General features: G+C 41.4%; 1 protein-coding gene and 1 long non-coding RNA gene across 4 annotated transcripts in view; one reads left to right on the top strand and one right to left on the bottom strand.

The window, feature by feature from the left end:
• Nucleotides 1-22,530, bottom strand: part of LOC134224257 (uncharacterized) — a 53,241-nt gene that overhangs the window by 28,684 nt on the left and 2,027 nt on the right. For 2 of the 3 annotated variants that reach the window (XM_062703582.1, XM_062703581.1), the window contains exons 2-9: nucleotides 12,101-12,483; nucleotides 11,917-12,032; nucleotides 11,521-11,855; nucleotides 11,293-11,458; nucleotides 10,840-11,180; nucleotides 10,618-10,783; nucleotides 10,475-10,556; nucleotides 9,587-9,704 (exon numbers count right to left, since the gene is read on the bottom strand). In XM_062703582.1, coding sequence (XP_062559566.1) covers nucleotides 9,587-9,704; nucleotides 10,475-10,556; nucleotides 10,618-10,783; nucleotides 10,840-11,180; nucleotides 11,293-11,458; nucleotides 11,521-11,855; nucleotides 11,917-12,032; nucleotides 12,101-12,483 — 1,707 coding nt within the window. The remainder of the gene's footprint in view (nucleotides 1-9,586; nucleotides 9,705-10,474; nucleotides 10,557-10,617; nucleotides 10,784-10,839; nucleotides 11,181-11,292; nucleotides 11,459-11,520; nucleotides 11,856-11,916; nucleotides 12,033-12,100; nucleotides 12,484-22,530) is intronic. The other variant, XM_062703583.1, reaches the window with a different exon arrangement.
• LOC134224260 (uncharacterized) lies at nucleotides 5,090-6,442 on the top strand. Its single transcript, XR_009982880.1, has 3 exons — nucleotides 5,090-5,229; nucleotides 5,304-5,760; nucleotides 5,967-6,442. It is a non-coding gene; the product is annotated as an uncharacterized LOC134224260 (long non-coding RNA).

The raw sequence follows: 22,530 nt of genomic DNA, 5'->3' as shown, positions 1-22,530 counted from the left end.
CTGAAAAAAACTCTATTCTGAGTAGTCTCCATACTATTTACTACTCTCCCTTCGTCTCTCTTCTCGCTTTTTTTTCTCTATTCTGCAATTTCACTTGTACCTTGCACCTCTCACGTCTCGTTTCTCACTACTCACATCCCATTTATCAATTGTCATATTCCTCTTCATGCTTTTTTGCTGCTCATTTCTCACACAAAGTATCTCGCTTATTACTTCTCACCTCACTACTTGCTTCTCGCTTTTCACTGATCACATCTTATTTCGCACTTCTTACTGCTTGCCTATCGCTTCTCACTTCTCAATACTCATTCTTTTTTCTCGCTTCTCCCATCTCACTCCTCAGTTCTCATATCCCAAATCTCAGCTTACAATTCACGATTGATTATAAAACTATTGAGGGCTTTTTAGTGGAATTCTCAATTCCTACTTCTCACTTCTCACTTTTCATCACTCATAACTTCTCACTCATCACTTTTCACTTTTATTTTCTCACTTTTCAATTCTTACTTTTTTACTTTTTAATTGATAATTATTTAAAAATAAATTATTATTGGCACACGCCCTTCTCAAACTATGACATCCATAGTCAAGCACATCAGATGGGCGCGTTTTATCCTGCATGCAGAGGTTTTATTAAAATGTGTGTTTTTCTATGAAAAATGTAGTAAAGTTAACTTTTTAGTAACTTGGCACAATCTTTACTAATTTGTTTTTCCAGACATGTGCAAAGATTATTGAAAAAATGTTTTTATCTAGTGCAGCGATTCTCAACCTGGGGTACATGTACCCCTGGGGGTACCTTTGCCGGCCCCAGGGGGTACCTCGTACCAAAATGCGTAATGGCGGATGTATTACAATTCCAATAAAACTTATTGATATTGTTTTAAAATTTATGTATTTTTAGATTTGAAAACTTTGTATTGTATTATGCATGGCGGTCAGCAAATCAAAACCTATTGAATCCTGCCCACTACAACCTGCATAGTGTATGCCTGTGCAACAAAAGATTAAAAGAACAAAAATTTTAACGACTTGAAACCTCTATTTGAGAGGCGTGAAGGCTCAGTAACTTCGTTGATAACTCGTAAGCTTGGAAGCCTCCTTTCAAGAGGCTCGTAAGCCTTCTTTCAAGAGGCTCGGAAGCCTCCCTTCAAGAGGCTCGGAAGCCTCCTTTCAAGAGGCTCGGAAGCCTCCTTTCAAGAGGCTCGGAAGCCTCCTTTCAAGAGGCCCGGAAGCCTCCTTTCAAGAGGCTCGGAAGCCTCCTTTCAAGAGGCTCGGAAGCCTCCTTTCAAGAGGCTCGAAGCCTCCTTTCAAGAGGCCCGGAAGCCTGCCCTCAAGAGGCCTGGAAGACTCCTTCAAGAGGCTCAAGCCTCCTTTCAAGAGGCCTGGAAGCCTCCTTTCAAGAGGCTCGGAAGCCTCCTTTCAAGAGGCTTGAAGCCTCCTTTCAAGAGGCTCGGAAGCCTCCTTTCAATTGGCTCGGAAGCCTCCTTTCAAGAGGCTCGGAAGCTTCCTTTCAAGAGCCTTTCAAGAGGATTGGAAGCCTCCTTTCAAGAGGCTCGGAAGCCTCCTTTGAAGTGGCTCGGAAGTCTCCTTTCAAGAGGCTCGGAAGCCTCCTTTCAAGAGGCTCGGAAGGCTCCTTTCAAAAGGATCTGAAGCCTCCTTTTAAGTGGCTCAGGAAGCCTCCCTTTCAAGAGGCTCAGGCCTTCTTTCAAGAGGCTCAGAAGCCTCCTTCAAGAGGCTCGGAAGCCTCCTTTCAAGAGGCTCAGAAGCCTCCTTTCAAGAGGCCTGGAAGCCTCCTTTCAAGAGGCTCAGAAGCCTCCTTTCAAGAGGCTCAGAAGCCTCCTTTCAAGAGGCCTGGAAGCCTCCTTTCAAGAGGCCTGGAAGCCTCCTTTCAAGAGGCTCGAAGCCTCCTTTCAAGAGGCTCAGAAGCCTCCTTTCAAGAGGCTCAGGAAGCCTCCTTTCAAGAGGCCTGGAAGCCTCCTTTCAAGAGGCTCGGAAGCCTCCTTTCAAGAGGCTCGGAAGCCTCCTTTCAAGAGGCTCGGCAGCCTCCTTACAAGAGGCTCGGCAGCCTCCTTACAAGAGGCTCGGCAGCCTCCTTACAAGAGGCTCGGAAGCCTCCTTTCAAGAGGCTCGGAAGCCTCCTTTCAAGAATCTCACAAGCCTCCTTTCAAGAGGCTCGGAAGCCTCCTTTCAAGAGGCTCGGAAGTCTCCTCTCAAGAGGCTCGGAAGCCTCCTTGCAAGACTCTCGGAAGCCTCCTTGCAAGAGTCTCGGAAGCCTCCTTTTAAGAGGCTCGTAAGCCTCCTTTTAAGAGGCTCGGAAGCCTCCTTTCAAGAGGCTCGGAAGCCTCCTTTGTAGAGGTTTGGAAACCTCCTTTTAAGAGGTTTGGAAACCTCCTTTTAAGAGGTTTGGAAACCTCCTTTCAAGAGGCTTGGAAACTTTCTTTCAAGAGGCTTGGAAACCTTCTTTCAAGAAGCTTGGAAACCTCCTTTCAAGAGGTATTGAAGCCTCCTTTCATGATGCTTGGAAGCCTCCTTTTGAGAGGCTCGGAAGCCTCCTTTCAAGCTTACTTTGAAGAAGCTCGGAAGCCTCCTTTCAAGCTTACTGTGAAGAAGCTCGGAAGCCTCCTTTCAAGCTTACTTTGAAGAAGCTCGGAAGCCTCCAAAGGTCATCAAAGTCTTATAGAAAGCTTAATGTGTAAATTTAATTTGAATAGCAAAGTTTTACAGAATAACGAAGATTTCATACAACATTTTGAAGAGCCATATATTGAGTTAATTTTCCGGTCCGTTTTCCATATATCTTTTGAGGTTATTTTCATTTACAACAAAAAACAATAGGGATACCTCAATGAATGTAAAAATTCGAAGGGGTACATATCAAGGAAAAGGTTGAGAACCGCTGATCTAGTGGAAAATCCTTAAGAGAACGGAAGCTTAAATTTTATCAAAAGGCGGAAAAAAACAAATTTATTTTAAATTTTTTTATTATAGATTTGTTGATTTAAAAACATGTTTAGGCGTCAGCTGCCATCGGTTTTGTAACTTAATTTAGCCTATTAACCCAGAAAATGCAATGGCTCGTATTAGCTGACTGGCGCATTTTAAACCTAGTTCCCCTATTAGTCAACATAAGTGAAGATCCAATAATTAATTACGTAACGCAAAAATCGGCCATTTTCAACCACCCCTCTCCCCTATGTCACACTTTTTGTATGAAACATCTAAAAATGTTGTATGGGTTGTATCGATTTTCGGCTTCCACTCATCGAGCCCCTTCCGGAATACCCATATTGTATGGAGTTTGGTACTCTGCAAAATAATCCTTATCACATTTTAAAATTTATTCTAAGTGTTTTCCATTCAAAAAGATTTTCAGCAGAGCCGAGTAAAAAACCTCGATAATTCGAAAAATCGTGTAAAACGAACAGTGGGTAATGTCTGTGACATAACCGCGAAGTGGACGTAGGACTTGACTTGACCATGCCTTTGAAGATGTATAATATATCCAAATCTCTCACGTCACCTAATTTGTATAAAAAATCGGCGATAACAGCCCAAACATTATTATAACAATTTTCATGAGCAATATAGGAAAAAATATCTCAAAAAGAAAAGCTCTCAATCAATTTTTCATCTAATAGTGGAATTTTTTGTGATTTATTTCATTATATGTCACAGTTCTTGTTATGTAACGGTTTTGAAAAAATCTTGAAAGTCTGCTATTCGCGTATAACATTTTATCTCTAGAGTATTTTAGAATTTTTAAGAACTCTTTAGTAAGTCTATCAATGGATCTCAGAAGAACCGTATGCTTTGAAAATAAACATTTTCTATGTCCATCTGTTGCGTCATGTTGCAGCGGACTGTAAGGCTGATGCTGGGTGGAGCGCAAAACCAAAGCTGTCTTCATGCAGCGTATCCGCTTGACGTGTGCTGTTTCTTCAATGGAACCAGCGGGATGTGAATTACCTTAATGCAGCATGCGACGAACCTGTGACGAATGCCACCCAATTGCGAAAATTATTATTAACTCTCTTGGCCCTGATAATGGCCGAAAATTAACTCCTTTCGGGGAACTGGTTGACCGAGGGGGTTTCTTTACTCGAAACCAAAACACACACACACGCGATTTCTTCAAGAACATTGCAGTTCTTTCTCTTGATTTTCTTCAACTTGTTTCGGCTCGATACCAATGCCGGCCGGTCTTGGCTCAACACTGATGTCGGTCGGCCTCAGCTCTTCATTGATGCCGGCTAGTTTCGGCTCGACTCTGCTGCTGCTGCCGGTATCTCCTCGGCATTGCTGCGGTGTCGGGTCTGTAGAATGGGCTGCTTCTGGAACATTTTCTGCTGCTGTACTGGCATGCTTTGGCTGATGGTGGCCTCGGCGCTGCCGGGTCGAAAAGCGGATGATGCGGACGATGCTGTTTTGCGAAGAGTTGCGAGTGCTGTCGAATCGATGCTGCTGTGGCTTTGCTTATCCCGGTTAGAATGAAAGAAAAAAATCGTTTTGCGCTATTTTATGCCTTCTCAGCAGACCCAGCTGCAGCTCATTCGCTGGTGTCTGCACCAATCAGAACGCGGTAATGGATACTTTGCATTGAAAACAGTTTTAGGCCTATTGAAACAAGCTCTTCGTGTCTAATCAATGATGAATATGAAACGTGTACTTATAATCTTTTGATTAAGGGGTTTGTTGTATAAATCTGTTTAGTCAGATGGACGCTATTCACCTTCAAAATCTTCCATTCCAGCGTAACGCTCTCGATGCCAAAATATTGAAATGACACCCGGTATAGTAAAGAAAGACATAAGTCCTACGTCAAAATTAACCTTCAAATATGTACTTCAGAAGTTCAAATTATCCTATGCTGTGCTGTAGGATCTGTCAAAGTTAACAGCGTCGGTTGTCTACACTCAGAAATAGATCAAAACATAGTTCGTATTGAAATAATTCATTTTTAACATTCTTGGAACTTATTTTAGCATAGTTTAAAAAGTTATACTAGCTTCGGTTAATTTTTAAACTATGCTAGAATTGAGTAGAAATATTTTCCAGTGTATTGTTTCCAAGAAAGTTTTTGTCATTCCGCATATTGAACACCGGACGCAGAGCACGCTGAAAGTTTAGAGGCTACTAATTTCTTAGTTGTTTTTAAATAATCTAAAATAAGTAACAAAATTCTATATATTTCGGAGATTTTCTTTTTATTTACCATTGTTTATGTGGGTAAGATTTGAAAGATATGTGCACATAATTCAATAACATAAATTTCTAAAAACTGTCCTAACCTGAAAATCTAGTTGCTGCTGGTTGGTGGTGCCGTCGCCCGATTGCTGTCCTGCTGCTTCCCGCTGGTTGATGTCCTGGTGCTTCCCACTGATTGCTGTCCTGCTGCTTTCCACTGGTTGCTGTCCTGCTGCTTCCAGCTACTGTGCCAGCCTGTTGCCACTTCATGATATCTGTCCTGCAGTTGCCGTCTGTTGACCTGCTGCTTCTCGCCTGTTGCCCGTCTGTTATCCTGCTGTTCCCGATTGCTGTCCTGCTACGCCCGTGCTGCTTCCCGTCAGACTACGCTGCTGCCGTCTGCTGCTACTCAACCTAGTAAAAACTCGAGGCGAAAATGATGGCACTTCCGTGTGCGCCGTGCTTCTGCTACTTTTATATGGTTTTCGATTGCGGGCTTCTGCTGTCGGATTCGTCGGACCGAGGTTTGCGGTTCTTTGTTTGCTGGAGCGGATGAGTCGTTCTGGGAGTTAGGTATTAATATCATGATTAGTCAGCTTAGAGTATTACCCGCAAAGCGTTGAGGGTAAGCTTTTAGTTAGGAATTGAATCAATTTCTTGGTTTTAATTATTTTGGATTAGAATAAATAATATGAAAGTTATGTATTTATTATCAACAATGTGATATATATCTGCCTTTTTGATTTTGTTGGTAAATTATTTTTTTCAATGATTTGCAGATCGGCGGAGTGGAAGCGGCCCAATTGTTTTAATTATTTATTTCTAGACGACTAGATGACCGTTCCCCATAACTTGTGGTGTGATACCCGGCGAACCAAGATAGTATGTTATGCAGACGGTAATATCAACGCAAATAGGCTGCGGTCAGAGGATGCGTTGATATTACCAGATTATCAGAGTTTAAGTCCTTTTATATGGCTGGAACAGGAGTATAAGTTACAAAAGAGAGTTCTCATCAAATTTGTATAAACTTAGAAAAATCGACTAAAGGAACTTTCTTTGTAACTTATCTTCTTATTCCTACAGTTTTGACAGCTCAAAAACAACCAAACAATTATAAAACATTTTCGCATTAGAATCAATAAACCTATGCATACATAATCTGAAGCTATACTATGTCTCAAATAACTCAAAGTTATACTAAGACAGTATTGCTTGCACTTAAACGAAGACGGGGTCAACCAGGCGAATAGCCAGTTAGAATGACTTTTAATCTATTTAGTATAGATTTTTTCCAGAGTGTAGTTCTTATTTCTTTACTTGGATTCATCTATACCATTGTAAATCAATTGTAAATCGATTGAGCGGACGAGCATCAATGGCAGCGGCAGTGTCCGTAGCGATCATCTTGTGTCGTCGAGAGCAGCAGAGGCCAAGCAAGTCTCGTTTGGATTGGTAATTTTGCCGTCGGAGATTTTCTTTACAAGATTGGGACCATCGTTTCCTCAAGTGACAAGACATTTCGCAATGATTCGAAATGAAAATATTTTGACATGATTTCTTCAGCATAGCATATGAACTCTGAAGCCGGAGCCGAAGCTCCGCCTTTTCGATGGATAATACCGTTATAAACCACTTGTTTGGTCCTCCTTTACATTGACCAATCAAGAGGAAATAATTTGTCACATGTAATCAATGTTTTGAATTTCAAGCACCGCCTTTTTGGTATTGTTAGCGTTGTATGCCGTTCTTTGGCATCACCTTTTTATCGACCGATATCGTAAATCACTTAGAACAAGCATAATCAACAACTTTTTACCAATCTTTTAGAAGTAGCGCATAATTTAGCTGTTTAGTTATGTAAATAATGAAACCAACATGACCAAATGCCCATGATAGCTCTCTATTTCGAGAACATTTTCCCAAATTGTTCACGAACAACTTACACTCAATATGTATATAAATTTCAGGAATCAATTTCATAGATATTTTTAGGGCTATTTTTATAAAAATATGCCCAAATCTCTCACATATTGGAAGAAGAAAACGGCGATAGCATTATTATTACCATTTTCGTGACCAATTTAGAAAAAATATCTCAAAACAGAAAGCTATCAATCGATTTTTTATTTAATGTTAATATTTTTGTCATTGATGAAAATATGAAAAAAGATAATTCTTTGACTTCTAGAGATGACACCATTATTCTCCCTGTCGTTGGATGTTGGTTCCCTGCCGGCTGGTCAAGATAAAATTTAAGCCGGAACTGAACTCGCATGAGCCATGATTTTGTCATTATATCAGAACAACTCTAGCCGAAGCTCCACCCCTTTGGTGAATAAGACCATTGTAAACCGCTTGTTGGCTCATCCTTCACCTAGACCGACCAAACGAAAATGTCGTGTTGTGAATTACAGACTGTCTGTCAGCGTAATTTACCATTTGTAGCATCATCTATTCTTCAACAAACACTGAAAACTACGTCGAACAAAAATAATCAAAAATGTTCCAGCAATCTTTTAGAAAGTATCAAAGAGTCATTTTTGTACATATTTTTTATCAAATGTCAAATAAATCCAAAATTCAAATAAATCCAATAGATAAAAAATCGATTCATAGCATTCCGCTTTGGGATATTGTTAATTGGCCACGAAAATCTTGAAAATCTGCTACTTGCGTATAACATTTTATCTCTAGAAGATTGAATTTGGCACAAAAGTACTATTTTTAAAGCGAAAAGTATTGAAAGCTTTAATATTAAACTCTTTAGGTTCTGTCTCATTTGGAGAATTAAACTTAAAAGTGACAGTTCGAAAATTAAAAAATCACCCCGTTATAAGAATGGCTGGTGCTACCCAGCAATTCCAATAGGACATCGATGGAAAATGATTCGATATCTGTCAAAAGTAATACTGCTCTGCGAGCAGGGTTTTTCGATAATTATTGAAATGTCACTTTTAAGTTTAATTTCAGTTTAATTATCCAATTGAGACAGACCCTTAGTCAGTATCAGTGGCTCTCAGAAGAACCGTTTGCTTTGATGGCATACATTTTCTATCTCCATCTGTTGCGTCATGTTGCAGTGGACTGTGAAACTGAAACTGGGTGTTCTGGGGTGTTGCGACGTGTGCTGGTTCCCCAATGGAACCAGCGGGATGCAAACTGCCTTAATGCAGCGACCAACGAACCAGTGATGAATGCCAACCAATTGCGAAAATTATAAACAACTCTCTTGGCCCTGATAAGGGCCGGAAATTAACTCTTTCAAAAGCAACTGGTTGACCGTGGGAGTTTCTTGCTCGAAACCAAAACACACACAAACGATTTCATCTAGAACACCGCCGTAAAAGCGACGAATTCCAACCTATTGCGAAAATTATCACTAACTCTTTTCGCCCTGATAAGGGCCGGAAATTAACTTTTTCAGAGGAAACTTGTTGACCAAGGGAGATTCTGGCAGGAAACCATTCTAGAACGTTGTAACTTTTTCTCTCTTCACCTTTCTCTGCTCAATACTGATGCCGGCCGGTCTCGGCTCGTTTCTGCTGCAGGTCTCTGCTCGGCACTGTTGCGGTATGTGGTCTAGGCTGGGCTGCTTCTTCTGCTGCTGTGTTCCACTTGATGTTCGTCAAAAAACTGATTCATGGTGCTGGGTAGCACCCAGGTTTTATTCATCGTTGATGATGATAACAGAATGAGAAGGAAAAATTGCGTCACCCTCTGTTATGGCTTATTTTGGTGCGCAGTTGCAGCTTATCCGCTAGCGTCTGCACCCATCAGAATCAAGCGAACAAATGACGCGAGGAACAAGCGGCACCCATATTTATAGGTTTCAGTGCAGTCAATGTTTTGCTTCGAAAACAGTTTTAGGCCTATTAAAACAAGTTTTTCGGGTCATATCAAGTATGAATATGAAAGGCATACTTGAGATCTGTCGATTAAGGGGTTTTCCGAAGAGATCCGTTCACTGGGACAAACGCTATTATCATTCAAAATCTTTCAACACAGCGTAACGCGGTCGATTTAGAAATATTGAAATGACACCCGGTATAGTGAAGAGAGACGTAAGTCCTACGTCAAAAAATCTCGTAAGAAAACCGTGTAAAAACCGTGGGTGTGTGTGATTATAAGGTGATATAAAAGAAACTGCAAAAGCCATCAGCCAAAATCTAACATCCTTTTCATTACCAAGAAAAGGTTCTTAGGTCAATTTTTTCAGATATACAAAAATAGAACAAAACATCTAGGTAACATACTTCTATTCAAAAGAGACCAAAGTTCAAATATTATTCTCTACTTTCATAAACTTATGGAGAATCAAACTATAATCTACAATTGAACAAATGAAAACATCTCAATCTTTCAATAATAGCCAAAAATGAAAACAAAGAGTATGTACTTATGTTGCAGTGTCGTGTCCTCTAACTTATGCGTTAAGCTTTTGCATTCTGCAGTTAGTTTGTCCATGAGCTGTTTCTGATCTTGAACCATGCCCTCGAGCTCTGACACAGTAGCGGCTATAAGTACACAGGAAGAAGAAAAGTTGACAACACGAGAAGATATGTGTGGTAGGGTGGAAGGTTGGATGACGCTGATGCTTTGGTGAATCGAAACATTGTGGGGGGCGATGTAACCGAGCAGTGTGAAAATGTATTGTATTCAATCTTGTAAGTCAAGTGTAGCACTGTGGACTGGGCGTACATATTAGATCTCACTGTCATATTGTTCATCATTTTGAAGGTCATCGGACGGTTGAAAAAAATATCTAAAGTGCTTCAATATGTTTGAGGAAGCATCAGCCTTTATCTCAGACGGAAATTTTAAGATCTATGTAAAAATAATTAGTTCAAAATGTGGTGGTAAAAAGCTCATGGATAAACTATTGAGAACGCCAGATTGATCAGTTGCTTGCTGTTTCACTGAATGCACGCTCAAGATTACCGTGAACAGATTGGCTACTGATTAGCTTCATTCAATTTGTATGCGTCGTTTTTCACACGATTATGGGCAATGTGATGTACATAACATGCAGATCTGTTCAATTATCGTTCAGTGGAAACTGAATAAATACATCTAGAATCGAGATAAATGCATACGTTGAGTCTTGGTGAAAAATACTTTAAAGCAAACATGAAAAGAGGCTTTAAACACGTCTATATTTGCGTGGTCACTAAAAACATCAATCGCCCTTCTATAAGGGTACATTTATGTGGGCTTCAATAGCTTACCCATGGACTAAGCGTTCTAGTTCAAGTTAACAAGCTGAAAAGCAGTGCAAGGTACTTACCGTGTTTTGCTTCCATGTCGGAAATTATCTTAGCCAATTCTTTGGACGGACGTGTTTCTTTGTTGAGCTCTCCCAACGTAAGCTGTATGCATTTTAAAAGTTTTGAAAGTATTTACAAACATTGAATCAGAGTTAATACATACCTCTTTTTCGAGTGAGGCAACTTCATCAGATAGTTTCAGATTTTCCCGTTTGGAATGGAGCAAGTCGGCATCGGAACGATCCAACCGCTGACGAAGAGAAGTTATTTCCGCATTCAGGCGGGAAACCTCAACTTTTGATTGACGTTCTGCGCGTTCCAGTTGCAGTCTAAAAAAGCAAGGGAATTTTTCAAATTTCAAATGTTTCACCTTATAAAACTTTACCTCAATGAAGTTATCTCCTGTTCGAGTGATTGTTTCTCCGCACTGGCTTGATTGAGATCCGACATGAAGATCGCCGTTTTATTTTTCAGCTCCATCTTCAATTCATCGATCTGGGAATTCTTTTGATTAAGTTCTCGTTTATAATCCGACTCGATGCGTTTCATGCGTTCGACCTCCAGCTGTAGTTTCGTCGCTTGTTCCCATTGGCTGCTCAGGTCTCCACCGAGTTGATCCACCTGGAACGTGTACCGTCGCTCGGCATTGGCTCGCTCCTCAGACAGTCGCTTTGCCATTTCGTGTTGAACTTCGCGCACCCGTTCGTGCTGCCGTTCCAACTCGTCCTGAATGAAAACATAGAGCAATTTAGTTTGATTGTTCATAAAATTCAATAAGGAACTGTTTAAGTGGTTGAAAAAAGGATACGGTTTCGTGCTCAAGACTAAGCTAACCCACCTTCAATCGTCGAATTTCAATTTCTGCCTGATTTCGTTCGAAAGCAACATGCTCGATCATATCTCGGCTTCTTTGTGATTTGGAAAAATTCGTCGCTTCTGAGTCTTTCAGCTGATCAATGCTCATCTGAAGCTTACGAACATTTTCTTCGAGATTGTGCTTATCCCTACAAAGGACAATAAAACCATTATTCATGTGCCCCACATAATGTTCATTAAGTCTTTTCACCTCTGTAAATTTTCAACTTGCTTCCGATACACATCAGCACAGCTGGCGTCACCCGACCCTTGCATCAATTTACGTTTGTTTTCTTCATTTTCGTTGAATAACTTCTTCAAGTCGATCTGCGATTGAGCCAGTTGGGCTTCCAGTTCGCTAATTCGCGACTCGAACACAATGTTCGGGCCCGATAGTTTGCCCTTCTCTCGGATTCTATCTAGATCCAAATCTTCGCTTTCCGATGAGTCAATCTGATAGATTGCCTTCGAACGAGCTCGATTCGTAAGGGCTTCATTCTCCGAAACTACGTCCTTAACTTTTTTCAACAATGTTGAAAGTTCTTCCTGCATAGTTATATAATTAACTATTAGTTTGAATATAATATATGAAATTGTTTGAAAATACTCGACAATACTGCGACTCCTTTTCCAACTGCTCAATATAAGATTCCTGTTTTTCAATAAATCCTAGTAACTCTGGAGGTGGCTGAGCTACTTCCAAATTTTGTGAAACACTGCAAACTGGTTTTGAAAATGAGAATACATTTTCATAATTATATGTACACACATATTATTCTTTTCATTACTACCTGATGGAGCTGGATGAATACTTGCTGTGGAATACGCCGGCTTAAGTGCTGCACTTGTACCAGCGAAGTCTTTGTTCAAGAAACTATATCGTCGGTTGACTCCACTTGCCGCGGTCTGGTATCGGGATACAGTGCCAGGACTGAAATATTTAGACACTTCTGTGATAGAGGGCCTTTCGACGATCGACTGATTGTCCGATGCTTCCGATCTAACATCGTCCACCCCGCGATAATATATCGATGTGGCCAACTTAGTTGGCTCGTAAGCCTCGGTTAAAAGGAACTTGAGTCTATTCACTGCCTCTCGATAGGCATAGTCGGTAAAATCAAACGCTTTTTTCTTGTATAGAGGAGTATCGATTTTATCTGTTGAAGATTGTTTCCTGCAAAAAGAAGTAACGTTTTATTAGGTATAGCGAATGCTGTGTAAAACCTTATAGCATATCACACTAACTCGGATTTCGCAGCAGAATCTGTATACATTATGAACAATAAATTAACTATTCAATTCTTTCCAAAATTGCGATCAAAAATATCGAGTAGGTATGTACAACACGAATCCAAAATGTAACTGTTTGTCCACCGTCAACAAAATTCGTCATTAGTTCAGTTACCCGTAACAACGCATGTGTGTGGGGGTGAAACGTGCGCGCCTGTCTCGCATGTCCTGTTTAAATGCCCACATTAACTCGATATCCCTCGTGCCATTCTTTTGCCCGCATTCGTCAACATATGGCGGTATCAGCATTATGCTTTCCCCTTTTGGTTTCGTACATTAGAATATGTCGGGATCTGCTCAAATGTACAAGCGTTTCGTGTGCGTTTGTACTGCTGATACACTTATTAGGGTATTTAAAGGTAAATGTAGTCTCAGTGAGGTTAAAAATAAGAGGCTTGATGCATTTTTGCAGAAAAGATCATTACATGATTTTTTTTTACTAATTAATTAACAATTCGAAAAAAAGCATTGAAAACAATGAAGAGCTCAACTACTGTGTAAATAAAGACACCATCTATAATGAAAATCAAGACGTACCATTATTGTAGTGTAGTGTAATTTACTGATGTGAGCGATTCCTTGAGGTAATTTTCTCATTTTTATCAGCATATATATTTTCAAATTTTTGAAACTATATCATACCGTTTTTCTACGCATTTTGAATGTACAAATCTCTTGGCTATGTATAAAAACTCTATATACCTACAACAACTTGGCTATTGATAATTTAATAATTACATACCGTAATTCGGGGAAACATTGATCTTTTTTTTATCTTTTTTAAAATACTTCCTCCGTAAGTGAAATCATGGCTTTTTTTCATATTTTTGAAACGAGTACTGCTACTTGGTTCTTGATTTGTTGGTCATCATTCGCTTCGATCATTATCTATTAAAAATTATCTATCTATATACATAAAAATGAATTTGTCTGTCTGAACCTTATAGACTCAGAAACTACAGAACCGCTCGGCGTGAAAATTTGTATGCAGAGGTTTTTGGGACTGGGAAGGTTCTTAAGATGGTTCGAGACCCCTCCCCTTTTGCAAAGGGGGGCTCCCATACAAATAAAACATCAATTTCTTCATAACACGAGAATCAATCAGAGAATAAATCAATTTTAGGCGAAACGAAGTTCGTCGGGTCTGCAAGTCTATATACATAAAAATGAATTTCTGTCTGTCTGAACCTTATAGACTCGGAAACTACTGAACCGATCGGCGTGAAAATTTGTAAAGCTATGTCCATTTAGAATCCGAAATAATAAAATCATCTGTATCTCGGTAACGGGGCACGGCAAATGCTGGGTAAAGCGTACCATTGGTACTTCGCGTACCTGAAGGAATAAAATAGACCCCATCTCGCGGTCCTTAGCCTCTTACCCAGCAACTCCTATCCCTACCTCCCCGCGGTGCTGGCCGGGATACGAGCAACCTTAGGGAAGATCGGGTAACCAACCCCGGTGGGAACTATGGTCGTATGCTGACAGGGAAGGGGGGGTTTGCTCCTCTCCGGAGGTGCAAATTTTATTGAGCGTCTGTTCTCCATGTCAGGATTGGCTCACAACAGCGTCTGTTCTCCATGTTAGGGCGGCTGATCATCGTCCGAGTGCCAGCGAGGGACTCTAAGTGAAACTGTGCACCATGGTCCACCGGAAATAAGGAGGAATGGTCCTCCGGAAATTTAGGGGGTTTGGTGTCAGGCCCTGCAAGCCAGCCTTTAAAAATCATAAGCAACGAACAATCAACAAGAGAGTACGGACCGGAACCATCGGCGAAGACCACTGCGACGAAAAGGGACTAGCGATTGGAAACTCGGTTCGTGGAATTGCAAATCTCTCAACTTCATCGGGAGCACACGCATACTCGCCGATGTGCTCAAGGACCGTGGATTCGGCATCGTAGCGCTGCAGGAGGTTTGTTGGAAGGGATCATTGGTGCGAACGTTTAGAGGTAACCATACTATCTACCAGAGCTGCGGCAACACACACGAGCTGGGAACAGCTTTCATAGTGATGGGCGATATGCAAAGGCGCGTGATCGGGTGGTGGCCAATCAATGAAAGAATGTGCAGGTTGAGGATCAAAGGCCGGTTCTTCAACTTCAGCATAATCAACGTCCATAGCCCACACTCCGGAAGCACTGATGATGATAAGGACGCATTCTACGCGCAGCTGGAACGAGAGTACGACAGCTGCCCAAGCCACGACGTCAAAATCATCATAGGAGATTTGAACGCTCAGGTTGGCCAAGAGGAGGAGTTTAGACCGACTATTGGAAAGTTCAGCGCTCACCGGCTGACGAACGAAAACGGCCTACGACTAATTGATTTCGCCGCCTCCAAGAATATGGCCATTCGCAGCACCTACTTCCAACACAGCCTCCCGTATCGGTACACCTGGAGATCGCCACTGCAGACAGAATCACAAATCGACCACGTTCTGATTGATGGACGGCACTTCTCCGACAATATCGACGTCAGGACATATCGTGGCGCTAACATCGACTCTGACCACTATCTGGTGATGGTTAAACTGCGCCCAAAACTATCCGTCATCAACAATGTTCGGTACCGACGACCGCCGCGGTACGACCTAGAGCGACTAAAGCAACCTGATGTCGCCACTGCATACGCGCAGCATCTCGAGGCAGCGTTGTCGGAAGAGGGTGAGCTCTATGGGGCCCCTCTTGAGGACTGCTGGAGTACAGTCACAGCAGCCATTAACGACGCAGCGGAGAACAACGTCGGGTATATGGGTCGAAGTCGACGGAACGATTGGTTCGACGAAGAGTGCAGACAGATTCTGGAGGAGAAGGACGCAGCGCGGGCGGTCGCGCTGCAGCAAGGTACCCGGCAGAACGTGGAACGTTATAGACGGAAGCGGAGACAGCAGACCCGCATTTTTCAGGAGAAGAAACGCCGCCTGGAAGAAGCGGAGTGCGAAGAGATGAAATAGCTGTGCCGTTTTCAAGAAACACGCAAGTTCAACGCATCCCGCAAAGGCTTCGTGCCGCGAGCCGAAATGTGCCGGGATAAGGATGGGAGCATCTTGACGGACGAACGTGTGGTGATCGAAAGGTGGAAGCAGCACTACGAGGAACATTTGAATGGCGCTGAGAGTACAGGCAGTGAAAGTCAAGGCAGCGCAGGAGATGACTACGTCAGTTCAGCGGACGATGGAAGCCAACCAGCCCCCACCTTGAGGGAAGTTAAGGATGCCATTCAACAGCTAAAGACCAACAAAGCCGCTGGTAAGGATGGTATCGGAGCTGAGCTCATCAAGATGGGCCCGGAAAAGCTGGCCACTTGCCTGCACAAACTGATAGTCAGAATCTGGGAAACCGAACAGCTACCGGAGGAGTGGAAGGAAGGGGTTATTTGCCCCATTTACAAGAAAGGCGACAAACTGGAGTGTGAGAACTTTCGAGCGATCACCATCCTTAATGCCGCCTACAAAGTGATATCCCAGATCATCTTCCGTCGTCTGTCACCATTAGTGAATGAGTTCGTGGAAAGTTCGGCTACGTTGACGGCCGCTCGACAACGGACCAGATCTTTACTGTACGGCAAATGCTTCAAAATGCCGTGAATACCAGGTCCCAACGCACCATCTGTTCGTTGATTTCAAGGCGGCATACGACAGTATAGACCGCGTAGAGCTATGGAAAATTATGGACGAGAACAGCTTCCCTGGGAAGCTTACCAGACTGATCAAAGCAACGGTGGATGGTGTGCAAAACTGTGTGAAGATTTCGGGCGAACACTCCAGTTCGTTCGAATCGCGCCGGGGACTAAGACAAGGTGATGGACTTTTGTGCCTGTTGTTCAACATTGCGCTAGAAGGTGTTATGCGGAGAGCCGGGTGTAACAGCCGGGGTACGATTTTCAACAGATCCAGTCAATTTATTTGCTTCGCGGATGACATGGACATTGTCGGCCGAACATTTGCAAAGGTAACAGAACTGTACACCCGCCTGAAACGTGAAGCAACAAAAGTTGGACTGGTGGTGAATGCGTCAAAGACAAAGTACATGCTTGTGGGCGGAACCGAGCGCGACTAGGCCCGCCTGGGAAGCAGTGTTACAATAGACGGGGATACCTTCGAGGTGGTCGAGGAATTCGTCTACCTCGGATCCTTGCTAACGGCTGACAACAACGTTAGTCGTGAAATACGAAGGGGCACCATCTGTGGAAGTCGGGCCTACTACGGGCTCCAGAAGAAACTGCGGTCGAAAAAGATTCGCCACCGCACCAAATGTGTCATGTACAAGACGTTAATAAGACCGGTTGTCCTCTACGGACATGAAACATGGACAATGCTCGAGGAGGACTTGCAAGCACTCGGAGTATTCGAGAGACGGGTGCTTAGGACCATCTTTGGCGGTGTGCAAGAAGACGGTGTGTGGCGGCGAAGAATGAACCATGAGCTCGCCCAACTCTACGGCGAACCCAGTATCCAGAAGGTAGCTTAAGCCGGAAGGGTACGATAGGCAGGACATGTTGCAAGAATGCCGGACAGCAACCCTGCAAAGATGGTGTTCGCTTCTGATCCGGCAGGTACGAGATGGCGTGGAGCGCAGCGAGAGTTTCCATCCCGGGACATCCCGGGACAAAAAATCCCGGGATTTAGGAAAATTCGGGATTTCCCGATTCCCGGGATATTATTTTTGAAATCCCGAAAATCCCGGGATACCCGGGACAAAAAATACTGTTTCATTTCCGGTTCGCAAACAGCGTAAATTTTCTTCTTACAAAAGTTATTTGTTTTGAACGCGAAGCCCAACTTGATAACTTGGTGAAAAACTCATATCATATTTTTATACCTCCCATCAGACATGATTTTTTTCAGAAAAAATATTTGAGGCTCTTTTCAGTGGAATGTATTCAACCGTCTAAGACAAGGTAAATAACCTCCATGTAATTGCACCAATAGTTGGTGGAATTTAATTCGTCTTAGACGGTTGATGATTTTTTTCCAAGTCCGTTTCTTTGGTAGGCGGAGCCAAGGTTCTTTGTGATGCACAATCGATATCATCTTATTATTAAATTAGTAAGAGAGGAACAGACATGAAAATATCGGAGATAGTTAATAGAACACCTTCACAAAAAATATTAGATTCCCCTATACCACTCAATGGAGGGCTACTGACTGATACTTTTTCCAGAAGCTACTATAGCTACTGTAACAGCTCTCTATTAATTAAACGACGAGTATCTACAGTACAAGATCAGCTACATCTATTTGGCGCCTGCTTCCTACCCATCTTCCGTCTACAGCGAGGTTGTGTACACTCGCGTCGCCCAACATTTCTTGATCCAATTCATGTTCTTCCAATCGACGTTCGTACAACAAACTTTCCAGCACATGCGCAAGTACAAGTGGCCCGATCCCGATACTATGCCTAATTTTTTTGGTGTATCGCTTCGATCAAAATCAACTCTGGTCAACAGACTGCAACTAATTTGTACAATTCTCGGCTTCTGTCAAAATTGTATACCAACTTTAATCGTGTAATCTATTAACCCCATTATCGTTAAATTATCGAGTTAATTTACGTTAAATTATCGAACTCCGATATTAATTGAGTTGATCCATCTTTATCGCAGCAAGCGATTACGTTGAACACAATTTACTTTATCGACGATAACGATAAACTAACGATTAACATCAAGATTAGGAACCGATCTGTTCAAAATTAGGAAGAGCTGAGGCTCTTGGCAAAAGTATTAATAAGCCTGCTATGGTGTTTTCTCTAGTATTGTGTTTTCTTTGTGAGGGGGTTCCCTAATATCAAATAGGTTATGGGCCCAGTACGATTCTACTGCGCATCTTCCATCTTTAGTCACTATGGTATTTAATGCAATCCCAGCCAGGCTTGTAAAATGTCATCTGCATGTCATTTGACTAATTTGTTCATAACTTTCTTCAGAAGCCAAATTTATTGCATAATTTTAGATGTACTCATAACGCTTGAGTAGGGCTATATTTTTGTCCAAGGGTACATTGCTCTAAATATAACATCTTAGGCTGGAGAGTGAAAACTCTCCAAAATGTCACGTGTCATTTGACATAATGTCATTTGAATGACATTTTGCCTCCCACGCCCCAGATTACATATTTACAGCAATGTCTTGTTAGACAAAATTGTAGGCACATTTAAGCGCTATAAGTTCGTCATACATCATGAATTGATAGCTACCTTCTGGAAAAAGTTCTGGGAAAATTACACAAACGAATGCAAATGACATTTTACAACACTGATCCCAGCAACTGTCTAAACCCAATGCATATTCAAAACAATGCAAACAGTCAAGCCGACTTCAACCGCCAGCGAACCTTTCTTCTCGGACTCGGCGATCATATATTCCAAAAGAGTACTCTCCCTTCCGAGAAAAACGTGAATATTATTTGCTTCTTGAAGTCGTTTTTTTTTCGAAAGAATCGATTCAAATTAGAATTGAGATGAGTTCCAATTTGAAATCTGTATTATCTGGCCTTCCTACAATATGAACTTTACCCCTGCACATTGAATAAAATCGTTTTTAAATCAAAAAATAAGTTTGCTAAGGAAACATATTTATAGAACATTATTTTTAACCAACCACTGCCGAACAAATTACGCCAAATTTGGGCCTCTCAACCGAATGATGGCCGTTTACAATCAACACTGCGAAACTATTGACTTAACAGTGTCTCGGCATAACATTAGACAGTATTTTCAAAGAACAAACATTACAAATTCAGCAATATAAATTCAAAATCAAAATTATACATCACTTTACTAAAAAAACCTATTATTAAAAAATCCCGGGATCCCGGGATTTCCCGGGATATACGAACAAGTTCATCCCGAATCCCGGGACAACGAAAATGGCCGGGAAATAGAAACTCTACTCCTTTCGGCTTCCATCTTGAATAATTTTTGACACGCTGCACGAAACTTCGTGAAATTTATACCACAGCAAGTAGGCGCCTAGGTAGACAAACCGCTGTAAAAGAATTCTTGCAGCGGTCACTTTCCATGCCGCTGCAATACAATAAATGATTCCGGATTCTAAATGGACATAGCTTTATGCAGAGGATTTTGGGGCCGGGGTGGTTCTTTAGATGGTTCGAGACCCCTCCCCTCTTTGAAATTAATCAATTTTAGGCGAAACGAAGTTCGTCGGGTCTGCTAGTATTGAAATAAAAACAGAAAAATGTCTCTCAAAGCGAGTTGATGTATCAGATGAACCAATAGAGGAACTAACTAAACTGAATTATGATGAATATCGAACTTTTCAAAGATGGCTGCTTAATGTTCATTCAGCATTTCCACAGTCAGAATTGGAACAAAATTCATCTGTCATTCCCATACAAAATTATGTTCCTAACGAGCAGGAGAGACCTGTCAAATGCGGCACATGTCGCCACTCTTAATAACATACACTCTGGATGATACATGTACGTCTAGGGAAGTTGAGACAATTTCCAAATCGAAAATTGACTATACCGGCACCGGGAATCGAACCCAGCCACCCTCAGCATGGTCTTGCTTTATAGCCGCGCATATTACCGCTAGGCTAGGGAGGGCCCTAACGGCCCATAGTGTTATATACCATCAAGCGACTCAGCTCTACGAACTGGGTAAATGTCTGTCTGTCCGTGTGTGTATGGTTGTAGTAATCCTTACCCGATATTCTCGTAACAAGTTGCGTTGAATGTTATAACTATAGGCCATTTATATTAAAGGTATGAAAAAATGGTAAAATTTTCATTTTATTACGCCTGTAGAGCAAGCGTTTCTTAACCTTCTGTCTGTGCTAAAAAAAACTTACGTTGTCTATGCTCTGGGATCATATTGACCCCAAATTGAAACTGCTATAGCTTTTTTATTGTTTGGTTAATTTTGGATTTTTTGGGCAATAATGCCGTTACAAATATTTAATTAACTTTTTGTCCTACTGGTCTCCGAAAGGTCAAGGGGAGGGGATAATAAAAAATAAATATTAAAAAGAAAAAATCAAAAAAACTCCTCGGATTTGTTAAAGAATGTTTTGAAAATCCTCAAAATTATCCGAATTTTATTTTGTTGCTTCCTCAAAATATTATTTTTTGGCAAAAAAATCCGAGAGGGGGGGGAGACAAAATAGATTTTAAATATTTGTATCGGCCTAATGTAATCATCCTATAGGAAGTTATCTTATCTTAGGAAATTGATCGTAGGCGGGCGGGTATCTCGTGGGGAATAGTTTTTGTGAAAAAGGGTACAAAAACAGTGATTTTTTATGCTTATTTTCTTGTATCTGAAAATCTTACCCATTTTGAACAGCATCTTTTCAAAAAAGTTATGCAGGAAGTTGTGTGCTTTGACATGAGGCATTGATTAGTTAAGGTGACTTCAAGTCGAGTCAAGAACGAGACACTGAAGACGGCCTTACGGTTGAGGTCGAAATACGTATCTGTCAAGATACAACTAAGTGGTGGAATTCAATGGGATTGTACAAACTCGTCTTATGACAAGTGAAGACATTCCACTAAAAAGCTCAAAATAATTTTCTTAACAACAATTGATCATTAATTTAAAATTCATACAAATTGTCTCAATAACAATTAACAATAATTATGCGTCGCCAAATCCACTTTGGAAAAACATAGTTCATTGATGCTGAGTCCTTCCAATGAGGTACGAGTCTTTTGATTAGCACATTCTCAGACACATTTAGTTTCTCATACACTAAGCTTTTTATCTCATCGTCTGTAACATCAGGTGCTATATTTGACACGAACAAACTGAAATCGGCTCAGTCCTGAGGAGAATCGTTTGACCTGTAATGCGGCGTTTTGATCGATAACGACGTATTGCTTGTACCGCATTCAACTTTAGGCAGCGATATCATTCTCAAGCGGAGTATAATTTCTGGAACCAGACGTTGTCATCTTCGCCAAAACATTGTTTATGTTGGAAATTTCCAACTTCATCTGGTCAATCTCATCATGCGGGGCTCGATAGTTTCCATATTTTTCATGACATTCCGAAATTTTATATTCCTTAGAAGATCACGGCAGCAGTCGCACATCCAGAAAATATTCGTATGCAATGCATACATGCTTCCACCTTATCGTGCGATAGGCCAACAAAGTCGGCGTGAAACCGATTACTATTTTCGCAAAAACCTCTACATTGAACGGCTGTGGCGTTGAGCGCAATCCGTCTTTCGCACTTTTCGCAGACAGTAGGCATCGTATACGGGATGGATCGAAGCAGTGTGCAGAACGTAATAGATGATGTATCTGAAGAACAATACTCGATCAAAAGCGTTTCGTATGTGGCTTGACAAAGCAGCGAACTGTTTATTCAACGGCAAGATGTAAATCAAAAACTGTTTTTAATGAAATGCACGTATGTAGATGAATTCATCAAATCTTATAATAGCAAAATATTGTGCTTGCTGGACTACTTCGAAAACTACACCGAATGACGAAAAGTAAGTCGTATTCCATCAATAAAATCGAATTTTTTCGCGACGACGATGAAGAGACAGCTTCACGATGCGTACACACAAACACTTCTAGTTGTTGTTTGCTTATCCAAGTGCGAGGAGGTATTTTTATTCGAGGTCTAACCCAAGTAACATTTTACGTTTAATGATTTACTACAAGAGGAGATGAACGATACATCAATAAAACCTTAGTCAAGGCTTTTGCTTCTTCAGAGCTTACACCAAAACTTCTTGAAGAGTAGTATCTGCTTAGTTGGCCCACTTTTGCAATGGTTTTGAAGGTTAAATGTAAGACGGACTTCGATCGGGATACGACAGAACATGTACAAGCTCGGCCACCAAAACCTTTCGAAAGCTTCTTGCTAACTAGGGTAAGACGGTATAATATGCCCCCCTAAGGCAACTCCTTGATAACTTTTTACTTTTCAACGCAATTTATGCAAACTTTG

Source organism: Armigeres subalbatus, chromosome 3 (assembly GCF_024139115.2).
Source record: "Armigeres subalbatus isolate Guangzhou_Male chromosome 3, GZ_Asu_2, whole genome shotgun sequence".
Classification (NCBI taxonomy): domain Eukaryota; kingdom Metazoa; phylum Arthropoda; class Insecta; order Diptera; family Culicidae; genus Armigeres; species Armigeres subalbatus.
This window is presented reverse-complemented; position numbering and strand designations above follow the sequence as displayed.